At 39.5% G+C, this 22,735-nt stretch overlaps 1 protein-coding gene and 1 long non-coding RNA gene across 2 annotated transcripts; one reads left to right on the plus strand and one right to left on the minus strand.

Moving 5' to 3' along the window:
- Positions 1-18,666: 18,666 nt before the first annotated feature.
- Positions 18,667-20,364, minus strand: LOC149143186 (monoterpene synthase like 1, chloroplastic-like). The gene is made up of 5 exons (XM_089451717.1): positions 20,336-20,364; positions 19,781-19,957; positions 19,475-19,613; positions 19,222-19,348; positions 18,667-19,099 (listed from the first exon to the last, which is right to left on the minus strand). Exons 1-4 carry the CDS (start codon positions 20,362-20,364, stop codon positions 19,238-19,240), a joined length of 456 nt encoding a protein of 151 aa, XP_089307843.1. The 3' UTR covers positions 18,667-19,099; positions 19,222-19,237.
- A 72-nt stretch (positions 20,365-20,436) lies between these two features.
- Positions 20,437-20,720, plus strand: LOC149143187 (uncharacterized). The gene is made up of 2 exons (XR_016264980.1): positions 20,437-20,533; positions 20,668-20,720. It is a non-coding gene; the product is annotated as an uncharacterized LOC149143187 (long non-coding RNA).
- The last annotated feature ends 2,015 nt before the right edge of the window (positions 20,721-22,735 follow it).

A 22,735-nucleotide genomic window follows, 5' to 3' on the forward strand; every position in this document is an offset into this window, starting at 1 on the left:
GAGTCTAATGTTGGATCGAAGACCGGCCATATTCCAAAAATCGATATGAGGAATTTTGATGGCAAGGATCCCATCACATGGATATTACAGATGGAGCAGTTCTTCGATCTCAATAATGTGCAAAACACACAAAAGGTACGTATGGCAACTTTATATTTGGAGCCAAATCAGTTTGTATGGTATCAATGGCTTTGCTCTCTTAAACAATTTATCACTTGGGCAATTTTTACGGAAGAATTGATAGCACATTATGAGGATACAAAAAGCAACACTTTTTTTAGCCAATTGATAAGTCTCAAACAAAAGGGTTCAATAATGGAGCACATTGAGGAGTTCCAAAAATTGAACATAAGGGTAAAAGATATTCCATAGCAGCATAGGATTGATGTGTTCATAGGGTCTTTAAAAGATAATATCCAACATGATGTTCGACTTTGGGAACTTGATTCATTAGAGAAGGCATTCAGGTTAGCAAGAAAAATGGAAAGCAAAATTATGGCAACCAGGAAGCATACCACTCACAACTATAAAGACGGAAGTGCAGTTGCCCCTAGTCTTCCACAACCTATAAGGTTGACACCACAACAATTGGAAGAAAAAAGAGCAAAAGGGCTTTGTTATAGTTGTGATAGCAAATACACCAAAGGTCATAAGTGTGCTGAGAATAAATTATTCTACATAGATTGTGAAGAGGAAGAAGAAAAGGAGCAAGAAAGGTCAAAAGAATAGGATATGCTCCAGGAACAAAGCCTAGATGAAGAACAAATAAATCTCACCATATCTTGTAATGCATTGGCAGGAATTACCACTCCTCAAACCATCAAGATAGAAGGACAAATCAAGAAGAAAAAGGTGATAGTGTTGATTGATTCAGGAAGCACCCACAATTTTATTCATTGTAGGGTAGCAAAAGAATTGAATTGCTTCCTATATCCAGCACCAGAGTGTCAAGTGATGATTGCAAATGGAGGAACAATAAATTGCTTTGGAAAGTGCCATAATATCAAGCTATCCATGGGAGAATATGTATTGACTAGCCCAATGCTTTCCATTCCAATGGGAGGTGCTGATGTTGTACTAGGAGTCCAATGGCTACAATCCTTGGGTACAATAGCTTTTAATTTTCAAGAAATTTTCATCAAATTTTCTACGGAAGGAAAAGAAGTTGAATTAAGGGGTATTGCAGGGAAACCAGGAAAGATAATCAGCTCTAATGGTATGACAAAGCTTCTAAAAAAGGAGCAAAGGGGTGTAATTGCACAATTATGTTCGCTAGATGTTTCCACATTAGAATCATCTATTTCTCCAGATTTCCAAAAAGTCCTGGACAATCATTATAAGGTATTTGAGACTCCCAAAGGTCTCCCACCTATGCGTGATCATGATCATGCTATTCATCTGATTCCAGGAAGTGTTCCTCCAAACATCAGGCCGTACAGATATCCCTATGTCCAAAAAAGTGAAATTGAACGTATGGTTGCAGAAATGCTAGAGGCTGGTATAATTCAACCAAGTCAAAGTTCTTTCTCTGCTCCAGTAGTATTGGTGCACAAGAAGGATGGATCATGGTGCATGTGTCCGGATTATAGGGAGCTCAACAAGCTCACTATTAAAGATAAGTTCCCCATTCCTGTCATTGATGAATTACTGGATGAATTGCATGGATCAATTTACTTCACCAAGTTGGATCTTCGTTCAGGATATCATCAAATCAGAATGAAGATTGAAGACATTCCGAAAACTGCATTTAGAACTCATGAGGGTCATTATGAATTTTTGGTCATGCCTTTTGGCCTTACCAATGCACCTTCAACATTTCAAGGTTTGATGAATTCAATTTTCAAACCATTCCTTAGAAAATTTGTGTTAGTATTTTTTGATGATATACTTATCTACAGCAAGTCTTGGAAGGATCATGTTGAACATGTTGACAGGTTGGGTCCCTATAATACTAGTGATTACCCCATTACTATTGTACTTATACCCCTTATTTATATTGTTGTGCCCCCATTGCCCCCATGTTGTTATTAATATGCCCATAGAATCCCTCTATTGTTATTTTTGTGGCTTTATATTATTATTGTTAGGTCGGCTAGATTATATTGTGACTCCTTAGACTCCTATATATAGAAAGGAGGTTTTGTCATTTGTATCATCCAAGAATTGTTCATTTATGTAATGTAAAGGAGGTTTCCCCCTCGAAGAGGCTGAATTCTAAGGCGTTGATCTATCTTTTCTATCTTTTCTTGAGCTGGTTTCATAACAGCAACCCCAAACGCATGCCCAACCAAATCCGACCCCAAACAATAGGCAGACTCAATAAGTCTATAGTGGAGAGACATCATACCCAAATTATGTTGTAGAAATCCAAGCGATCAACCTAAGATCTGGGAGAATTCTCCCTAATAACCAACCTCCCTCTCCACATAGGGAGGTTGAGGAAGAAAGAGAGGAAAGAAACCTTAAAGTAAATCTACCCTTTCTTGAGAGATTAACCCACCACTCCAGCCTACCCTAGAAGAAACTAAACTTCTGGGAGAATTAAAAAATATATTTGTAAAGATCCCCCTTCTCCAAGCAATCAAAGATGTTCCCATTTACAATAAGTTGATTAAGGAGAAGTGATTCAATCATCTGGGAAGAAGAAAAAGTGATGCTCCTACCATTAATGTCATTAGGTAGTTGTCTGACTTAATTCTGGGGCATGTAATATGTCCAAAATATTTGGACCCTAGAAGCCCTATAGTAGATGTGCATATCAATGGCACTATTGTCCCACACACCTGATTGATCTTGGAGTTGCCATTAATGTGATGACCAAGGATACCATGCTCAAGCTCAACCTCCAAGGGTCATTGAGAAATTCCACAATTCTGTAACTTGCAGACAGTTCCACAGTCACCCCTGAGGGAATTGTGGAGGATGTGATGGTTTCCATTGACTCCTGGGAGTACCCTACAAATTTCCTAGTTCTCCAGCCTAAGGCTAAGCTTACTGGTTACCCTCTCATCCTTCGGAGGCCATGGTTGGGCACAGCTGATGCTTACATTTGCTGCAGAGTTGGGAATATGACCATCAAGAATGAGCATATGTCCAAACAGTTAGTCTTATACCCTCCTACTCAACCTACCCTAGAGCATGATTTGCCTTTATGGTTAGAGGAAGAGGAAGAAGATGAGGTTTATTCTGCCCAACTTTATGCTTTGGAAGCAACCATAGGAGGAGGATAGTAAGATGAGGATGACTTAATTGAACACCTGCTCCAAAGTCCAACTCCTAGTTCATTACCATTAGAAGAGGAAGTAAGGGAAACCCAAAGCAATCATCCAATTGACTTATGTTTGGCCAATTCCAACCCACTCTATGTCAAAAACATAGAATTTGACCTAGCGATAACTTTGAAAATTAACCCATCTCTTTCTGCTTTAGAAGAGGAAAAGCTATGCAACATGTTGAGAGAAAACCTAGAAACCTTCACTTGGAGTTATAAGGAAATGAAGGAGTACACCCCTGAGTGTGTACTCACCACATATACATCAAAGAAGGTTGCAAGCCAGTCAGGCAACCACAAAGGAGGATGAATCTAGCTCTTAAAGACATAGTCAAAGAAGAATTGCAAAAACTGCTAGATACAAGATTCATTTACCCTATCTCAGACAGTGAGTGGGTCTCTCCTTTAGTGTTAGTTCCCAATAAAAATGGTAAGTGGAGGATTTGTATTGATTATAGGGAGTTGAAAAAAGCCACAAAGAAGGATCATTTTCCCCTACCCTTCATTGACCAAGTGCTAGATGGCCTGGCGAGGAATAAGTTCTTTTATTTCCTAGATGGATTTAGTGGGTACAACCAAATCCAAATCCACCCAGAAGACCAGGATAAGACCACATTCACCTGTCCTTGGGGTACTTTTGCCTATAGGGTCCTTCCTTTTAGCCTATGCAATGCTCCTGCCACTTTCCAAAGAGCAGTCTTAAGTATTTTTGATGAATTAGTACATGATGCAGTGGATATGTGGATGACTTTACACCTTATGGATGTGATTTTCAAGAAGCCCTGACTAACCTAGGTAAATATTACACAAATGCATTGAAATGAATCTGTCTCTCAGTCCAGAAAAATGTGAATTCTTAATGACTTAAGGGACTGTGCTAGGTCATTCAATATCTCAACAAGGACTGCAGGTGGACCCAAACAAAATAGAAATCATCCAAAGGGTCCCACCTCCACAAAAGTAGAGAGATGTTAAGAGTTTCTTAAGGTTAGATTGATACTACCAAAGGTTCATAAAGGACTTCAGCAAGTTGGCCTCTCCTTTGTTTGGGTTGTTGGCCAAAGATTCTAAGTTTATATGGTCAAAGAGCTGTTAAGAGGCCTTAAACATTCTAAAGGGTAAGTTAACCACTGCACCAATCCTTAGAGGCCCAAACTGGGCCCTCCCTTTTCATATTCATGTTGATGCCTCACACAAAGCCATAGGAGTAGCCTTAGATCAGGAAGAGGAGAAATTGCCCCATGCCATCTATTTTATCAGTAAGAACCTGTCAAAGGCTGAGCTGAATTATATTGTGACCAAAAAGGAACTCCTGGCCATTGTGTATGCATTAAACAAATTTAGGCATTATATTACAGGATATCAAGAATTTGTGCATACTGGTCATGCTGCAATCAAATATTTAATGAAAAAACCATATGTGAATGCCAGAATTATAAGATGGTTGATTTTATTACAGCAGTTTGATCTAACTATTGTTGATAAACCTGATAAGGAAAATGTTGTTGCTAACTTTCTGTCTAGGATGAATCTGCCTACAGGTGAAAAAGGAATGGTGGATGACCAGTTACCGTATGAGAATTTGTTTTCTATTTTAGTTCTCTCCCCATGGTTTTTTGATATAGCAAACTATTTGGTATGAGCACAGTTTCTACCAAACTTGCCCTCCAAAGAAAAGAGCAAGATAGTCAGAAAGAGCACCCCCTTCACCTAGATTGGGGGCAATCTATTCAAACTTGGCCCAGATCAAATCTTAAGAAGGTGTGTAAGGGAAGAGGAAGTCTTTGACATCCTTCTGACCTGTCATGATGGGCCTTGTGGAGGTCACTTTGCAGCAAAGAGGACAACATTCAAAGTGTTGCAAGCAGGCTATTATTGGCCTACTCTTCATTAGAATGTGAAAAAGTACATTAGTCAGTGTGATCGGTGCCAAAGGATAGGAAAGCCTACTCCAAGAGATGAAATTTCCCTACAACCTCAAGTGACTTTTGAGCCATTTGAAAAGTGGGGCATGGACTTCATTGGGCCTATCAACCCTCCTTCAAAGCAAAAATAGCACATCATTGTGTGCACTGATTATTTGACTAAGTGGGCTGAAACCAAGGCAATTAAGGTAGCAACATAAGAGAAGGTGGCTGAGTTCCTAAGGGAGAATATATTCTACAAATTTGGGTACCCTAGAGAGCTAGTCACAGACCAAGGCAGCCAGTTTACCTCCAGCATGATTGAAGAATTGCTCAGCCATCACAAAATCAAGCATAGGACCTCCACTCCTTATCATCCACAAGCTAATGGGCAAGTGGAGGTGACCAATAGGGCATTGGAGAACATCTTAACCAAGGTAGTGAGCAACAGAAAGAAGGATTGGGCAGAGAGACTAGTTGAGGAAACCTGGGCCTATAATACAACATGGAAGACCACCACTGGATTTACACCCCATGAGTTGGTCTATGGGAAAAAGACTTTAATGTCCACTGAGATTTGGATCTCAGTCATGCACAGAAAGAAAGATTGTTACATTTGAATGGCTTGGATGAATTCGGAATGCAGGCCCTCCTACATACAGAGATAATTCAGCTTCAGAGGAAGATTTGGCATGACAAACATATTAAGGGGAAGCAATTTCAAGAGGGAGACTGGGCATTGTTATATGATTCAAGGTATAAAGACTTCAAGGGCAAGATAAGGACAAGATGGTTGGACCTTATGTGGTGGAAAGATGCCATGAAAATGGTTCAGTGAAAATCAGAACTAGTGATGAAGAAGCCATTTCATTGCTAGTTAATGGACACCGATTGAAAATGTACAAGAGGTCTTTATGAAAACAAGAGTTCATAGACAATATCAATAATACAGTGATGATGGTGGAGCAAGTTCCAGCTCCTCCCTCATCAAGACACTGAAAAAGAAAAAAGAATAAGAATTCAAGTGAAAACCTCCATGAGGCGGCCCAAGGATGAGAAAAAATGAAAAAGAGTAAGAAGATCCCTGGGTGAAAACCTTCCTTAAGGTGCCCAGGGTAGATATCTAGGGTGAAAACCTCTCTGAGGTAGCCTAGGTGTTTTTTTTAAATATAATAATAAAAGAAAAAAAAAAACATAATTGATATTTGCAGGTGGGTGAGAAAGACAATCAAAGAGCAAAGAGAAGATCCAAAGGGAACCTTGCCTCACATATATTCATCTCCTCCACTCCTTACCATGCATCCCTCCATCAATTCCATTGTTTTTCACTTCATTTCTTCAATTCAAGTGAAGATTTTGTTTTCTACAGAATCACCTCAAACATTACCATCATCCATGCATCCACATACACTCCTAATCCCTCTGTCCATTCATTACAGCATCCTCACAACACCAGGCAGCAACATGATCAAGAAATTCTAAGGGAGACACCAAACATTGCCAAGTGGTAACCCAGGAGCTCCACAGCAGCAGCAACATCAAATCCAGGAGCTCCAAAACAGCAGCGACATCAAATCTCCAGTGACAAACACCTCCAAAAGCCAAGAAACCATCAGCATACAGCAGAGGAGGAAGAAGAATGACTATCAGGGGCACCTCTAATCTTTGAAAACTGCAGCATAGCATCAAGACCACAGGTAAGTATCCCACTCACTCACTCATATGCATCATTTGATTAAAAGTTGTAAAGGTTAAGAGGTAGTTGGTTTATAAGTGAAAAGGTGGAAAAAAGGAAAATCTTTAATAAGTCAAAAGAGAATGCAAGAGTCCATAGATATAGTATTGTTATGGAAACCATTTGAGAAGACTTGAAGAATTAAGACTTGGGGTAGAAACACTAGTTCACCAAAGACTCATCATACCCTATTTTCTGATGCAATCACTCATAGACTCCAACAAAAAGTAAAAAAAGTGAATTCCCAATAGTTGGCTTGCCATGGGCTGATCAAGATCCTCATTAAGGATGCCCTCCAAAACCTCAAGATCCCTATAAAATGGTCAGTCTTCAAAGACTTACCAGCAAAGGATGACATCAAAACCCTCATCTATGATGTTAGTCCTTCTGTCATGGAGAAAGAAGAAACTAATACAGAGGAACATGATGAAAGAGAACACAAGGAGGAGGATGCTGAAACAGAACACAAGGAGGATGATGCTAAAACAGAGGAAGAAACTGATGGAGATGAGAAAGAACAGCAAGAGGAAGAAGGCATTGAAATAGAGGAGAAAGAATAGCAAGAGGCCATCCAGTGTAGGATGCCAGCTAAATCCTATGCTCCTTACCTCAGAGAACAATAGCTGCAATTTCAGATTAAAACACTAGCACAAAGGGGCACCATGCCATTTCAGGACTACAGGCAGTTTATTAAGCTTTGTGATCAAAATGCACTAGAGGATAGGGCCAAAATGGCTGAGTTTTACTTGCACAACATGGCCCTCACAGACATGAATATTTGGGATCCTAATGCAGAGCTAGGAGATCTACAATTAATGGCTTTGGCATCATCGATGAACCATGAGAAGTCAAGGGCTGCAGAGATGAAAAGAATATTGGCCAGAGAGAAAAATGAACCTTTTTTTCATCAGAGCTGAACAATCAAATCCCATGGCCCTAATCAGCACCCATAATCTAATTGCAAATGATCCGCAGCTGACACCTGGATATCTTGCTACCCAAGAGCAAGCAATTTCACATTTTGAGGATATGTTTAGGCTGCTAAGAGATGATAATATACATGCCTACTAAAGGAGATGGAACACACTACCACACATCTTGAAGATCAGAGAATATCACTTCCCTCAAAGGTTGAGAGAGGCACTCAACAGGACACCTATGTATAAGCAATCAATGCAAAGGTTGAAGGTCAATTGGATAGGCCTAAAATTCAGTCCACCACTACTCCTAGGGATGCTAGAAGGGAGAAAAGAAGAAGAGGAAAAGAGGCAATGGGAAGAAGTAGAAAGGAAAGCAGGCTTCTATAAACAAGAAGAAGAGACCACAGCAGAAGCATGGGATGTCAGAGAGGCTACCAGAGCCATGAAGGGCATGGACATTGACTAAGTTGCTCAGAGGATGAGCAACACTTTCAGTAGGGGGGTGATGATGAGCCTCATCATTGAGTAATTATATGGGCCTTAATTGGCCTTAATTCACCTCCTAGATTAGTCAAACCAACTATTCTCACAACTTATTGCATACTTTTGATTATATTTTGTTTATGAGATGAGTTAGAGTTGGGTATTTTTCTTTGTGGTCTAATGTGCATATAGTGCAGGAATAAAGGATAAAAGCAAGGAACTATGGCAAAGACCTTGGTCAAAACTCGAATGGGACAAGGGAGAGTAATTATAGGAGGTGAATCCTCCTCATTTACTACCCCTCCATTCGAATATTCCTCCATCAGCTCGGAGCGCAAACAGCCATCACTTTGAAGACTAGAAGACAGTGGAGCAAGTGAAAGTGACACAAATTAGTTTTTCTTGAGTTAGAGGCCAAGCCTCCCTAATGGGAAGGAAGTCATTAGAGACTTCAGATGTATAAATAGAGAGGCTTAGGACCTCAGTAGGATTCAGACTTTCATTGTAAAACTCTACTTTATTTATGAGCTGCAAGACTTGTGATAGTTTGTTCTATAATCCATGGTTTTCATAATGAGAATGAGTTATGTTTAAGCCAGCTCTGAGTTAACTCAAAGGGTTGAAGCTCTTGGGTTAGGGCCCAACCCGAGCAGCCAAAGCTCCTCTTTACTATACATGTATGCTAGCATAGATTTTTGGTTTTGTTCATTTGCTTAAGTAGCTTCCTGGTTCTGTTCATTTGCTTAAGTAGATTCATGGTTTTCTATTTTATTTGCTTAAGTAGCTTCATTTTCATTACAGCAGTATAGCGTAGATTATTCATGGTTTTTTTGTTCATTTGCTTCAATTTACTTCCATTTATGCCTTCTTTCAGTTCACAGGTTATCTAAGAGAAAAATACCAACATAAGGTTGCCCGCAGGTGTCTCGGCCTCATCTCCTCCCTCTGGGACCATGACTTGAGGAAGAGACCCTTCAACAACCCCCAAAAACACAGGTTTCTAGTTCTCGTATGGGATAGGGAGTTCATTGTTTGATGCGGTTATTTCTTCACCCGCACTGGTTTTCTTTGTCGTTTTCATTTAAAACCGCCTTCAGCACGTTCCTCATGCATCGCTTCCTTGCCATCTGATCACCAACAAACCTTCACAATCACCGTCTGATTCATTATTTTCTCCAACTACTACCTTGCGTGGAGTCCACCACTTGCTTTATGAGCTTTAATCTCCACTGTCGATCTGTCTCTTGATCCGACGGCTATCACTTCACCCGATCACCAACTAGCTTGGCCAATCTCCACCGTTGATCAACCTTGCCTGATCCAATGGTTATCACGCAATCTCGCACGGATTAGTGTACGAAAGTTATCCACCCGAGAGAACATGAGAAAAGTGGTTTTCTCATGCTACATGTCGTGCAGTAAGGCTAATTGCGTGAAATTTCAGAATTCTTCTTACTGCCTTGAGGGCGCACGAGAAACTACTTACCGCCTTAGAAACCCGCTCCATCATTTCCACACATTTATTTTTCCCACGATACGATCTCCATTGTCCATCTCTTGAATTCACCCGCACGATAAGATCACAGCCATTCATCGCTCCTGTTAACCTCGTCCGTCCATCTCTTGACTTAATCTCCACTATTATATCTCGGCCATTCATCTCATGTTAACCTCATTCGTCCATCCACTCACTTAATCCCTTGCAATATGATCTCCATCGTTCATCTGCTTTGTTACCTTGTTCATCCATCCATTCACTTAATCCCTCACGATACGATCTCTGTCGTTCATCATGTTCATTAACCTTGTTCATCCATTTATTCGCTTAAGCGCTGCGATAAGATCTCCACCGTCGATCTTCTGTTTGTTGATCGATCCAATGGTCCCTATGCACTACTGCATCCTTACGTCCTCCTTTCATTGATTTCGACCTCTGATTGCCCTTCCGCTTGAAAACCGGTTTAGCTTAGTTTCCTTTGCTTACACCTTAGTCCGGTTTTGATGCTCTTTGCCTCTGCAACTTAGGTAGCAGCATTAGATTAGTGTTAATTTATCAATTCTGCTTAACATAACTGTTTGGATGGTTAGTTAGGTTATGGTATGGTTTAGAATTTCATGTTGTTTTCTTCAATACTGGAGTAGAAGTGGCTATCCCTTAAGATAGATTTGCTCTTCTTCCATCAAAGAGTTAAGCTTCTTATGACCCTATAGAAGTCTGGCTTGGAACCCTTGGGGTCTCTTGCCAGATGAGCAGTGACAACAGGCAGTACCCTCACTTTTACTTGTGCATATAGCACTGTTACCTCCAAGTTTTTACGAACCCTGGGTTGATAAGTAAAGCTGGTAGCCCTAGGAGTTGCAGCATTCTTGTTGCAATACCTAGGCTCAACACCGGGCCAAGGCGGCCCAGACCGGCTGACGGGCGAATGAAAACGTGAGAAGTAAGAATGCATGATGAGATGAGTGCAAATAAGAGTGAATGATCATACATGTAAACAACAAGTGCAGGATTCAAAAAACGATAATCATGCATGTGTGTCAAGCGAGTCACCGAAACGGTGACTGTTTGTGCAAAAGTAGTGTCATGCATGCGAGAACAGTGAGATGTGAATGAAAACTAAAATGATGCTTCTACAAGCTAACATACATCAAAATGACAGCAAGCACTCACTGAAATCAAGCAAACAACACTCACACGAAGCAAAACACAAAAAACGACATAAACGTTGCGCGAAACATGAAAAGCGGGCTTATCCTAAAACAGTTGAGTCGAATGTGCCGACGACTCCTAGATGCAATGTGGGATGTAAGAGCTACAAGGTCAAGACGAGGAATGAGCTCTGCAGCATCCAGTTGATGATTTTTGGTAAAATCGAGGTTGTGATGCGCATGCCGCAAATCTAGGAAAAGCGACACTTGGTGGGAGGTCTGAAATGATCCTTGCATGTAACCTCCAGCTACTAAAAATAGGTCCATAAATCAATGGATGCCTTTGCATCTTGCCTTGGGAAAAGTAGTCCATGCATGCAAATTAGTTTTTCTCGGTCCCAGAGGGAACCGATCAACCTGAAGGCACATGCATCGTTTTACGAGCCTGGGATGGAAATATGCACAGTTTCTGGGCTGAGAAGAGATGGTTGTCCCAGAGGGATTGTGCAATTGCTGGAAGGAACAAGTGACTTTCTCCCAGGATTGCACAATTTCTTGGGTGAGAAACTCTCCTGGGTCAGACCTCGCAATTTTCTCGAGGAAGCCTATTTGACTGTATTTCACAATTTTTTATCCCAGCAGGTTGTCCAGGGTCAGACCTGGAAATTTTCACAAGGAAGCCTATCTAACTACATTGCGCAATTTCTAAGCTCAGTAGTATTCCTGGCTAGATTTGCGTAATTTTTGTTAGTTGTTGGGCTAGTTGTACCAGAGGGATTACACAATTTTTGGGAGCAACAAGTGCCTACTTCCCAGAATTACGCAACTTTTGGGCTAAGCAGCTATCATGGAATGAATTGCACAAATGTTAAGAGGAATACTGTCAGGAAGATTTGCGTAATTTCTAGAGCCTAGCTGGGTGTCTAGCTAGCTTTTCACAATTTCTGGAGGGAAGGTTGGTTCCCCTCTAGAATTGCGCAATTTCCAGAGGGAGCTTCTCAACCAGCAACTAACACTAAGTTTGAAAAGCAGCTTTTGAAGGGGGTGGAACCGACTTGCATGCACAGGCTGACAAGACTCTATGAAATAGTTGAAGTTGATGTGCCTGACAATGCAAGACATGCTGTTGAAGATGATCGGTAGGGAGGATCCAAAAAAAAACTAAGGAAAATTTTTGGAGGGTGGTTGTAGCCACTACAATAGTACCACACTCCATAATCCAATGTTTCTTTAAGATACCTAAGAATCCTCTTGGCTGCTAGTAGATGGATTTGTCTGGGAGTTGCTTGGAATCTTCCAACTATAGAAACGAATTGCAATATATTTGGTCTTGATACTGTTAAACATAAGGGGCTGCTAATTATGGATCTATATGAAGTCTGATCCACTGCTAGAGATTCATCCATCCTGCTAAGTTTACAACTTGATACCATTAGTGTTATGAAACCAGCTCACAGAAAGATAGAAAAGATAAATCAACGCCTTAGAAACTAGCCTCTTCAAGGGGGCAACCTCCTTTACATTACACAAATGAAAAATTCTTGGATGATACAAATGACAAGACCTCCTTTCTATATATAGGAGTCTAAGGGGTCGTAATATAATCAGAATCGACATAACAATAATAATGTAAGGGCACAATAATAACAATATGGGGACTACATGGGCACAACTATATAATAAGGGGGTTGCACTAATAACAATAAGGGGTTACACTAGTAGTATAGGGACCTAACATGCCCCTCTCCTTCAAAAAGTGTTGTCCTCAACACTTGAGTAGTTCTTGATGCTTCTGTATAAAATTCTTGTCCTCCCATGTGGAATCTTCAGTGGGTAAGTTCTTCCATTTGATGAGATACTCTGAAATTGATCGATTTCGTAGTTGTTGGGTTCTTGTTTCTGTGACTTCTCTAGGTTCCAATATGATTTTTCCTTCCTTGTCAAGTTCTGGCAATATTGTTTGAACCGGGATCTTCTGTAATTTTTGAATGAGTGGCCACACTTCTTCGTCCTTCTTACATTCATCCCTTGCTTCGTTTATCCAATCTGGTTGGATAATAGAAATAGCACAAAACAATGCTTCCACATCCTCATCCTTTCTTGAGAGTGCATCTGCAACAACATTTTTCTTCCCTTTTTTGTAGATGATTTCAAATTCATAACGCAACACATTTGTGACCCATTTTTTCTCTTCTTCTAAAGATAATATTTGTTCTAAAGAGTATTTAAGACTATCATGATCCATTTTTACCTTGAAGTGTCTTCCCATTAGGTAAGGTCTTCATTTCTTAAGTGCATGTAGTATTGCCAACATTTCCTTCTCATAAATAGCTTGCTTGAAATGTAGGCATAAAAATACCCAATCACCTACATCAAAACTTCTTTCACTACGATGTTGATCTGCCTGTTGTTTCATTTGATTCTGCACCAAAGTGGCGTTATCCTTTAAAAGTTGCAGAACTTGTTGTAATGCTCGATGTGATCTTTCACTGCTTGAATCTTTTTCTTCTTGATATGTCCTTCTATCTTGAGAGTTTGAGGAGTGGTAATTTCTTCCAATGCATTACAAGATATGGTCAGATTCATTTCTTGATGCTCAATGTGATCTTTCACTTATTAAACATTTTTCTTCTTGATATGTCCTTCTATCTTGATAGTTTGAGGAGTGGTAATTTTGGCCAATGCATTACTAGATATGGTTGGATTCATTTATTCTTTCTCTATGTGATTTTTCACTTCTCAAACCTTTTTCTTCTTGATATGTCCTTCTATCTTGAGAGTTTGAAGAGTGGTAATTCTTGCCAATTCTTTACAAGATATGGTCGGATTCATTTCTTCTTTCTCTGGGGTTGGTTCCTGGTGTATATCCTCTTCTTTTGATGTTTCTTGAGCATTTTCTTCCTCCTCTTCATAATCTATGTAAAATAATTTCTTCTCAGCACACTTATGACCTTTAGTGTATTTGCTATCACAATTGTAACAAAGCCCTTTTTCTCTTTTTTCTTCCAATTGTTGTGGTGTAAACCTTGTAGGTTGTGGAAGGCAAGGAGAAAAGACACTTCCATAATTATAGTCATGAGTGGTGGGATTCCTTGTTTCCATAATTTCGCTTTCAATTTTTCTTGCCAACATGAATGCCTTCTCCAATGAATCAGGTTCCCAAAGACAAATATCATGTTGAATGTTATCCGTTAAAGTCCCTATGAAGACATCAACCCTTTGCTTCTTTGGAATATCATTTACCCTTATATTCAATTTTTGAAATTCCTCAATGTGCTCTGCCATTGAACCCTTTTGTTGGAGATTTATCAATTGGATAAAGAAGGTGTTACTCTTTGTATCCTCATAGTGTGCTATCATTTCTTCCATGAAAATTAACCAAGTGACAAGTGCTTTATGAGAACAAAGCCCTTTATACCATAAAAATTGATTCGGTTCTAAATATAAAGATGCAATATGTACCTTTTGTGACAGTTGCACCTCATATAGATCAAAATATTGCTCCATCTATAGTATCAAATTTAACGGATCCTTTCCATCAAACTTCCTCATATTGTTTTTTCTTGATTTTAGGAGCTCGATCTTAAAACGATTGTAACTATGTAATTTCGGATCTCCAAGGTCTAAAATTGCGACTTGTCGTAGCACTCGGCGTCCTCTTTTGAATGCCACAAGTCTGATTGAAATTAGATTCTCCAAGAAAGAGTTATGCCCAATCTCCCAAGATGACTTGCTTATATACTTTTTCAGTAGATCGAACTTTCACAAAGTGCCACGTGTTACTGTTTCGACCTTCAGATTTGAAAACAATACACAAGAAAGTATAGTCTGTCCTTCTTCTGTAGCTTCTTACGAAATGTCAATCTGATGCTCAAAGAGAAAGTTATTATGGTTTTCCCTAGGTCACCTATTTGGGATGTAATTCGGGAGCCTGCAGAAACCCTAAATTTCTTGGATTGTATCTCCGAAAATATAGCGCAACAAGATCTAAAATTCAGACCCAAGCTTCACCAAAGTTTCGTCTCAAATGGGTTTTAAGTCTGGAATCTAAACCGTTGTAGAAAACAAATTATAATGAAAATTCCGCGATGACCTATTTGAGATAGAATTATGGAGCTTGCAAAACCCTAACTTCCTCAGATCATATCCCCGGCAATACAGCGAGACAAGATCTAAAATTTGGACCCGAGGTTCAAAACGATTTCTGCTCAAATGGGTTTTTTCTTAGCTTCTAAAACCTCGTAGCGAAAATGTTATAGTGAAAATTCCATGATGACTTGTTTTGGAGCAGGGAAATTGTAGAATCCAAAGCTCTGATACCAAATGTTATGAAAGCAACTCACAGAAAGATAGAAAATATAGATTAACGCCTTAAAACCAGCCTCTTCGAGGGGGGAACCTCCTTTACATTACACAAATGAACAATTCTTGGATGATACAAATGACAAGACCTCCTTTCTATATATAGGAGTCTAAGGGGTCATAATATAATCAGAGCCGACATAACAATAATAATTTAAGGGCACAATAATAACAATATGGGGACTACATGGGCACAACGATATAATAAGGGGGTTGTACTAATAACAATAAGGGGTTACACTAGTAGTATAGGGACCTAACAATTAGAGTACTCGCTAAAGAGCATTCTTCCATGCCAAATTTCCTCAGCATTTATTTGAGATACTTTCTTTGAGAGATAAAAATTCCTTTGGGGGTCTATGCAATCTACAATCCAAGAAAATACAATAGATTTCCAAGCATGGACATCTCAAACTCAACCTTCATATCAGTTGCAAATTCAATAGTTAGAAAATTTGAATCACTGGCAAAAATGATGTCATCAACATATACACCAAAATTATATGTTTTCCATCCTTTACTTTGACATATAAGTTCTTTCCAATTGCACCTCTTTTGAATCCACACTTGAAAGGTAGTTGTCTAGTTTGGAATACCAAACCCGAGGGGCTTACTTGAGACCATACAAGGCCTTCTTAAGTATGCAAACATAATTTGGTTTTTCTGTGAGTTGAAAACCTTATGGATGCTCTATATATACTTCCTTATGTAATACTCCACTAAGAAAGGTAGATTTGACATCCATTTGATAGATTTTGAATTTGTTAAAGCTAGCAAATGAAAAAATATATATTATTTCTTCTAATCTTGCGACAGGAGAAAATTTTTCATCAAGGTCCAATCCTTCTATTTGAGCATAGCCTTTGCATACCAATCTAGCTTTGTTTCTTACCACTTCTCCATAATCGTTTAATTTATTTTTGAACACCCACTTCATGCCAATGACATTCTTGTTAGCAGGCTTTGGAACAAGTTTGCAAGTTTGATTTTTCTCTATTTGGTTCAATTCTTCATGCATTTGTTTTAACCAATGTTGGTCTTTATTGGCTTGATATCATATGGTTCCGCCATGGACATCAAGGAGACATGTGCTTGTGTAAGGGAGAAAGAGGCTTCCTTCTTGTCTCCACACCAGTATTTACTTCTCCAACAATCTGATCAATTGGGTGGTGCTTTTGTACACACCTATTGATGTCTGGAAATTTCCTAGCTCAACGTGTGAGAAAGTTCTTGGTCAGAGTCCCAATTAAACTCAATTTTGTTGCTATGATAATCCTGAATGGTTTAAATGGGTTTCCAGTTACCTATGGCCTGTAACTAGCCTAAGTTAATCTAGTCTATGCTAGCTAAACAAATATGTATAATATGCACAAGAATGATCTTTAGTTTGTTTAAGAGTGATGATGTTTATGATTAACAAATTGAAGATTATAGAATCATCCATAAGATATAACTTTAGAAAAGATGACCTCTTAAACATGACTGAAACCAGGGCTTAGTCAAACCGCTATGAGGTTTTCTCCTTCACAAGGAGTCTTGAAAAATAAATATAACTATGCAAACGAACATAAAAGGAAATATATCTTGACTAAGCATAGGATAGCCTCGTCCTTAGTCAAGAGCCAAAAATATTCTAATTGGAGGAGGGAGAACTGTATGTGATCTCAGGATGAATATTTCCTTGCCAATCCCAAAATAATTTGAAGATATGCAAGTGTCTTTAGTACAAATGCAAATAAAATGATCATGCTAGAAAACTATCAAGATAACTTTATTCACATACCTAAGATAAATTATAAAATGAGTTCATTATAATTTTAACATAAGCTGAGAGAATTCTCTTCTCAACTCGATGCAAGATGATATCAGAAGAATTGGTAAAAATAAATAAATAATTATCGATCCTTATCGACTAATCTCATGAGCTCATTTTGGTTCTGAACTAACTCTACAAATTGATGAAAACAAATTAATATATTAACCTAGCTTCACTAGTTTGCAAGGTACATACATACAATTATCAAACATATAGGAAGCATATACATATATGCATCAATCACCAAAATATGACCATTTTAAAGTGACAAATTAGAGAAATTGAAAAATTCGTTTTACTTTCACACTACATATAATGATATTCACTCCAAAATGGCATAAAAACAAAAACCAAACAGTATGGATAATGATTTTTTATTGGTTTCAAATGCAAATTGATCTTAAAACAAAGGGGAGAACATCTATATATGAAAACCCTTCGTCCGTAAATCGAAGAGTGGAAAGAAGTATTACAACAGAAAACTGTAACCCTATGTTCTCTTCTAATTCTGCTTCTTCCTTGCTACTTTTCTCACGACGCTACCATCTAAACACTTCCCATTGTTCCTGAGCCTCAAAGGTTGTGTTCAACTTATGTGTGCTCCATGCTTGGGTGTGATTCACACCTCACTACATTCTAACGCAGCCTCCAGCAACCTACACTACTCCAGAGTGTTCAATTCATTGTTGCGTACCTAATGATGTCTTCTCCACAAACGTTGTCTAGCTTCATTGGGTACTCTTCACTCAGCGTGTTGGTAAACGTTGCTCATGGTTTCAGCTGCCCAACGCTCTAGGAGTTACTCTCTCCTCCCCAAGCAACGCTACTACTATGGTACTCCTATAGAAAACACCCCTTCTCCTCATGCTATGCTACTGCTACAGAAAACACCCCTGTGCTATCCACAATAATATTGTTGTGTCCCACGCCTTTCTCCTCAACAATGCCCTACCCCTCGCCTCCCCACGGCTGCGTCCCCCATGCACGTTCTTATAATTCCCCCTTGCGTGCGTGATCTGCGTGTTCCTCCTTTGGCCAATGAGGGTGATGGATCATTAACTGAATTCGCCTCATTTTCCTCGTATCTCCACTGCTATTAATAAAGTTTATTGATTGTTGGAATATATCTGCACAACAAATAACAAGCTATCAGTTATAATATTAAACAAGAATAGCTGCGATGCAGCGAGTCCCTGCACTAAGTTGAGCCTGCATAATACGTGATGTGTCATAGCTGAGCCTGCATAATACGTGATGTGTCATAGCTATGCTGACAAGCTCTTAGTTCAACCAATGAGCTTGATCGACTAAGCAGTTGATCCGGGTGATTCGCTTGATTAACCAGAACCCGTGCTTTGAGCGTTATCCCTTGCTCTAGATTGATTATCTTACACTCTATCGAAGTGCTATCAAATATAACCAATAAAATAGATTGACATGAACGCACATATTTTATAAGATAAAGCCACATATTTTATAATGTAATATGGTATCTTTCCATGCTTCCAATCAATTCCACCACCTACTCCATATGACCATTATGATATGGACGTCTCTATTAGCTGACCAAAAAGAACACGGTAGCAAAATCAGAGATCTCCAGGTTTAGGTAGCAAAATCAGAAACTTGGGAACTTATTGTACGTTTCAGGTCTTGTTACAAAGTCACAGTTTCAACGATGGTTCTCGTTACCAACTTCTTTATTTCAATGCTTGCAACACTGAACCCATCTCGGTACTTGTAACCGTGATGAAAAATTCTGCAAATGTCAAACGCAGGCTTCTTGTAAGAGATGGGAATAATGCTGTCGGGTCTAAGTAACTCCCAATTCAGTTCCTTTGTTAACTCATTGACCATAGAATTGATGTGATTGACAGCATCTTCCTCTGTTGTTATTCCAGGATTGTCTTTCATATAACACGTTACGGACGAAGCTTCCTCTCCACGCGCCCTGTCCGCCTGCATTCACAATGCCATTGTCACTATCATATGTATCCCAATTCTAAATTGCAATAAAAAATGAATAAATCCACAACATATTCCATTTGATTTGATTTGCTATAAAAGGTTATGAGGAATACCTTGTAGCCTTGAGTGTCACCTTTGAGTCGAAGGATGGCACATATCAAGGTACCCCTCGAACGTCGGAAGATAACCAGTGGAAATCGACCTGGCTTCTACCATAGACGAATCAAAATAATCCTCCCACTGCACAGGCACATGAACAAGCGAAACAAAATTAACTGATCATACTGGGTGAAATATTTCCCCAAGTTAAGGTTCTCACAAAGAAATATTTGTATTACGTGTATGCTTTACTATAATTGTTCATACAGATTGTCGAACATAGCTGACTGTGTCTCGGCCTTGAATCTTCTGTGCCTCTCGTGCCATTTCGTTTATGTTGTCGTAAACCGCCATGTACACTCCTCTCATATAATCTGGAAGACACTTTATTGAAGACGGGTCCCATCTGATCATTATATACACAATTTATGCAATGGTAATATTCGTTGACTCGATTAGAAAGTTACTTATTTAAAATCGAGAAGGATTAGTATACTTTTTCTTAATTTGAAGGTAAAGTTATTAAAAATACATAAGAATTATATGTATGAAATAGGCCTCCCCAGATATCACCTCTTAAATGCTGCGGTTAAGAGTTCGAGCTCCTCCATTGTTCCGAAGGTGTCGTAGATATCGTCGAGAACCGTGATCATATGACATATTTTGGCAAATCCGAGTCGGAAGTCGTGTAGAACCTGTTCTGGAGATAATCCACGGACCCGCCATTCACCCTCCCTGCATGTGTTACACCTGTTTTGCATAATCTTGGATAGTTCGACTAATGGAACAAAAAGACCGTGGCCACCATTCTGAAGACCCCCCAGCGTGCATGCATTACAGCATAATCTTGGATAGTTCACAGGCTCTTTCTTCCGGCAATGTCGAGATTAGCATAGATTAGCATGAAAGGAGATCTGTTCCTTTTGATCATGGTTTGATAGGCTCTCAAAGAACACGCGAGGAATGGCCCTGGTCAATGTGATATCCGAAAGATGACACTCCACCGTGTGTCTGCATCTGAATATTGTACAAAGGTAGCTTGGAAACCTGCTTGCTTGCTGAGATTCCCAGCCTGCACTGACTGAAAGGTAGGACGGAGCAAGGCATCAATGAGAAAGCAAAGCAGACCTTTCAGGACCTGCCAAGAGAAGATACATGGCCGGGAGGCTCACGAAAATAGATTGATATAGCAGTTTAGGTCGCTCACCTCCCCTCACCGGGAGGACCCCAAAAACCAAGACCGGTTCTGCGCCAGTAAAATTGGGACCAAGTGGAGTTGAACGCCTACCCAGAGAGATGAACACCATGAAGATCAAGGATGACAAGGTGATCACATGGTTTAGGTTATTTGAAACAGAACTGTTACAGTGTTTGTATTCTTTAATGTACAATAGTTTTGTTATGACATGAAAGTAAATTCTGGTTTCAAATCAATTTTTCCTAATGGGTAAGTTCCTCAGGAGATGGAAGAAAAAGCAACTGTCGTAGCTGGAAATGTCACAGAGGCGGGGCATATTATTGCAACCACCATTGGAGGCAGAAATGGCGAACCTAAACAAGTAAGTCATGTTGAACATCAGGCATTTTTTTAGGTGGGTTAATATACATGTTACAGTAACTTTGTACAAGAAAGTAAGAAGAAGCCCTCAATAAAGCATGAATATTTGAATAGTTTACATGGCTGGTAAAATTTGCCCTCAGTACGTAGTTATAAACTTATATGTAAAGTGTTTTAAAACTTAAAAACAAATAGGTAGTTGATACTCAAGGTGTTTAAAAACTTTGAAAAATGGGTATTTTCACAGTATAGATAGAGTAGGTGTAGCTACGCTGCGAAAATTTGTTGTACAATTTTCGATGTAACTTAGTCCTATAGTTTCTACAGAATCTTCCGAGGATGTAAATAAATATATTCTATTCTCTTGTATCCTATATAAAATCTCAAAAAAAAAATCTTGATCTATTTGAATCCATGTTGTTTTTTCCCTACAGACCATAGCTATATGGCAGAGAAGTCAATCAGACTTGTGAAACCAACTATAAAGAAAGCAGTCTCAAGGATTTTCCTTCACTGCAACAAAAATAACATACAGGAATGGGATAACATACAGGAATGGGAAAACCTGTTGTAAGGTAGTCGAACGTGCTGGGCTCCTCCAGAAATGGTCGTTGATTGAACCAGGCGACAGATGCGAGGTCGTTCCGCTAACCAGAAGCTCTCTGGGAAGTAAATGCAAGAAACATGGGAAGCAGATGCAAGATGGTCGTTGATTGAACCAGGCGACAGATGCGAACCAGGCGACAGATGCGAGGTCGTTCCGCTACCCCACCAAGGAAGGTCGAGCAGAATTTCCTGTCGTCCTACAACCAGAAGCTCTCTGGGAAGTAAATGCAAGAAACATGGGAAGCAGATGCAAGGTGTTGATATTGGGGACCGCCCTCCTGACACCTGCCGGCAGCCACGGACACCTGCAGCTTAACACCAAAGCTTAGGAAACCTTAACATACCCATACCCCTGCAGATAATACGAATTAATGGGAATTAATGTTAACATTAAACCCAGACCGTTGACAGTTAGGGAGAATGCAGTGCGCATAAAAGTAATTTAAGGTATGATCGGGCCTCTTCCGCCTCGGGAAGAGGCCAAATAAGATGGCGAAGCGGATGTTGCAAATGGAACTTAGCTTATGTAAGCACATCGGCTGAAAGGCGATTTGGAAACCTTATGTTAAACAGCTAAAACACCGCAAATAACACCGCAGAATTAATGCTAACTCCACCCTGATCGATTACTATAGTCCCTGCCGAATGCCAGATGGCAGGGACCTGCAGCTTAACACCAAAGCTTAGGAAACCTTAACATACCCATACCCCTGCAAATAATACGAATTAATGGGAATTAATGTTAACATTAAACCCAGACCGTTGACAGTTAGGGAGAATGCAGTGCGCATAAAAGTAATTTAAGGTATGATCGGGCCTCTTCCGCCTCGGGAAGAGGCCAAATAAGATGGCGAAGCGGATGGTGCAAATGGAACTTAGGTTATCTAAGGACATCGGCGGAAAGGCGATTTGGAAACCTTATGTTAAACAGCTAATAACACCGCAGAATTAATGCTAACTCCACCCTGATCGATTACTATAGTCCCTGCCGAATGCCAGATGGCAGGGACTAATAAAACATCAAATGTGAATTACTGAAGGAGGTTATACGTAGGGCAGCATTGGCAGAGGCTGAGATAATTGTTAGAATGAGATTGGATGGTGGCTTTGCATCATGTGTAATGAAATACAAAATGCTTGGAAGTCAAACGTGTGGTAATAATGGTGGGAGTCATTACGGAGGGTTCGATGCTATTGTCGAAATGTTTGAGTGTGGGTCATCATGAGAAGGCTCGTTTGTGATGAACTTATTTGCTATAATGTTGAGCCTTTTAACAACACAATTTCACATTTAGCTTAAAATCTTTGTCATGAGAATTGTTTCACCTTTGTATTAAAAATTCCTTTGACATAATGATGTTTCA

The sequence above is a fragment of the Pinus tabuliformis genome, chromosome X (assembly GCF_031772625.1).
Source record: "Pinus tabuliformis cultivar Carrire ecotype Pingquan chromosome X, CPIR1, whole genome shotgun sequence".
NCBI lineage: Eukaryota > Viridiplantae > Streptophyta > Pinopsida > Pinales > Pinaceae > Pinus > Pinus tabuliformis.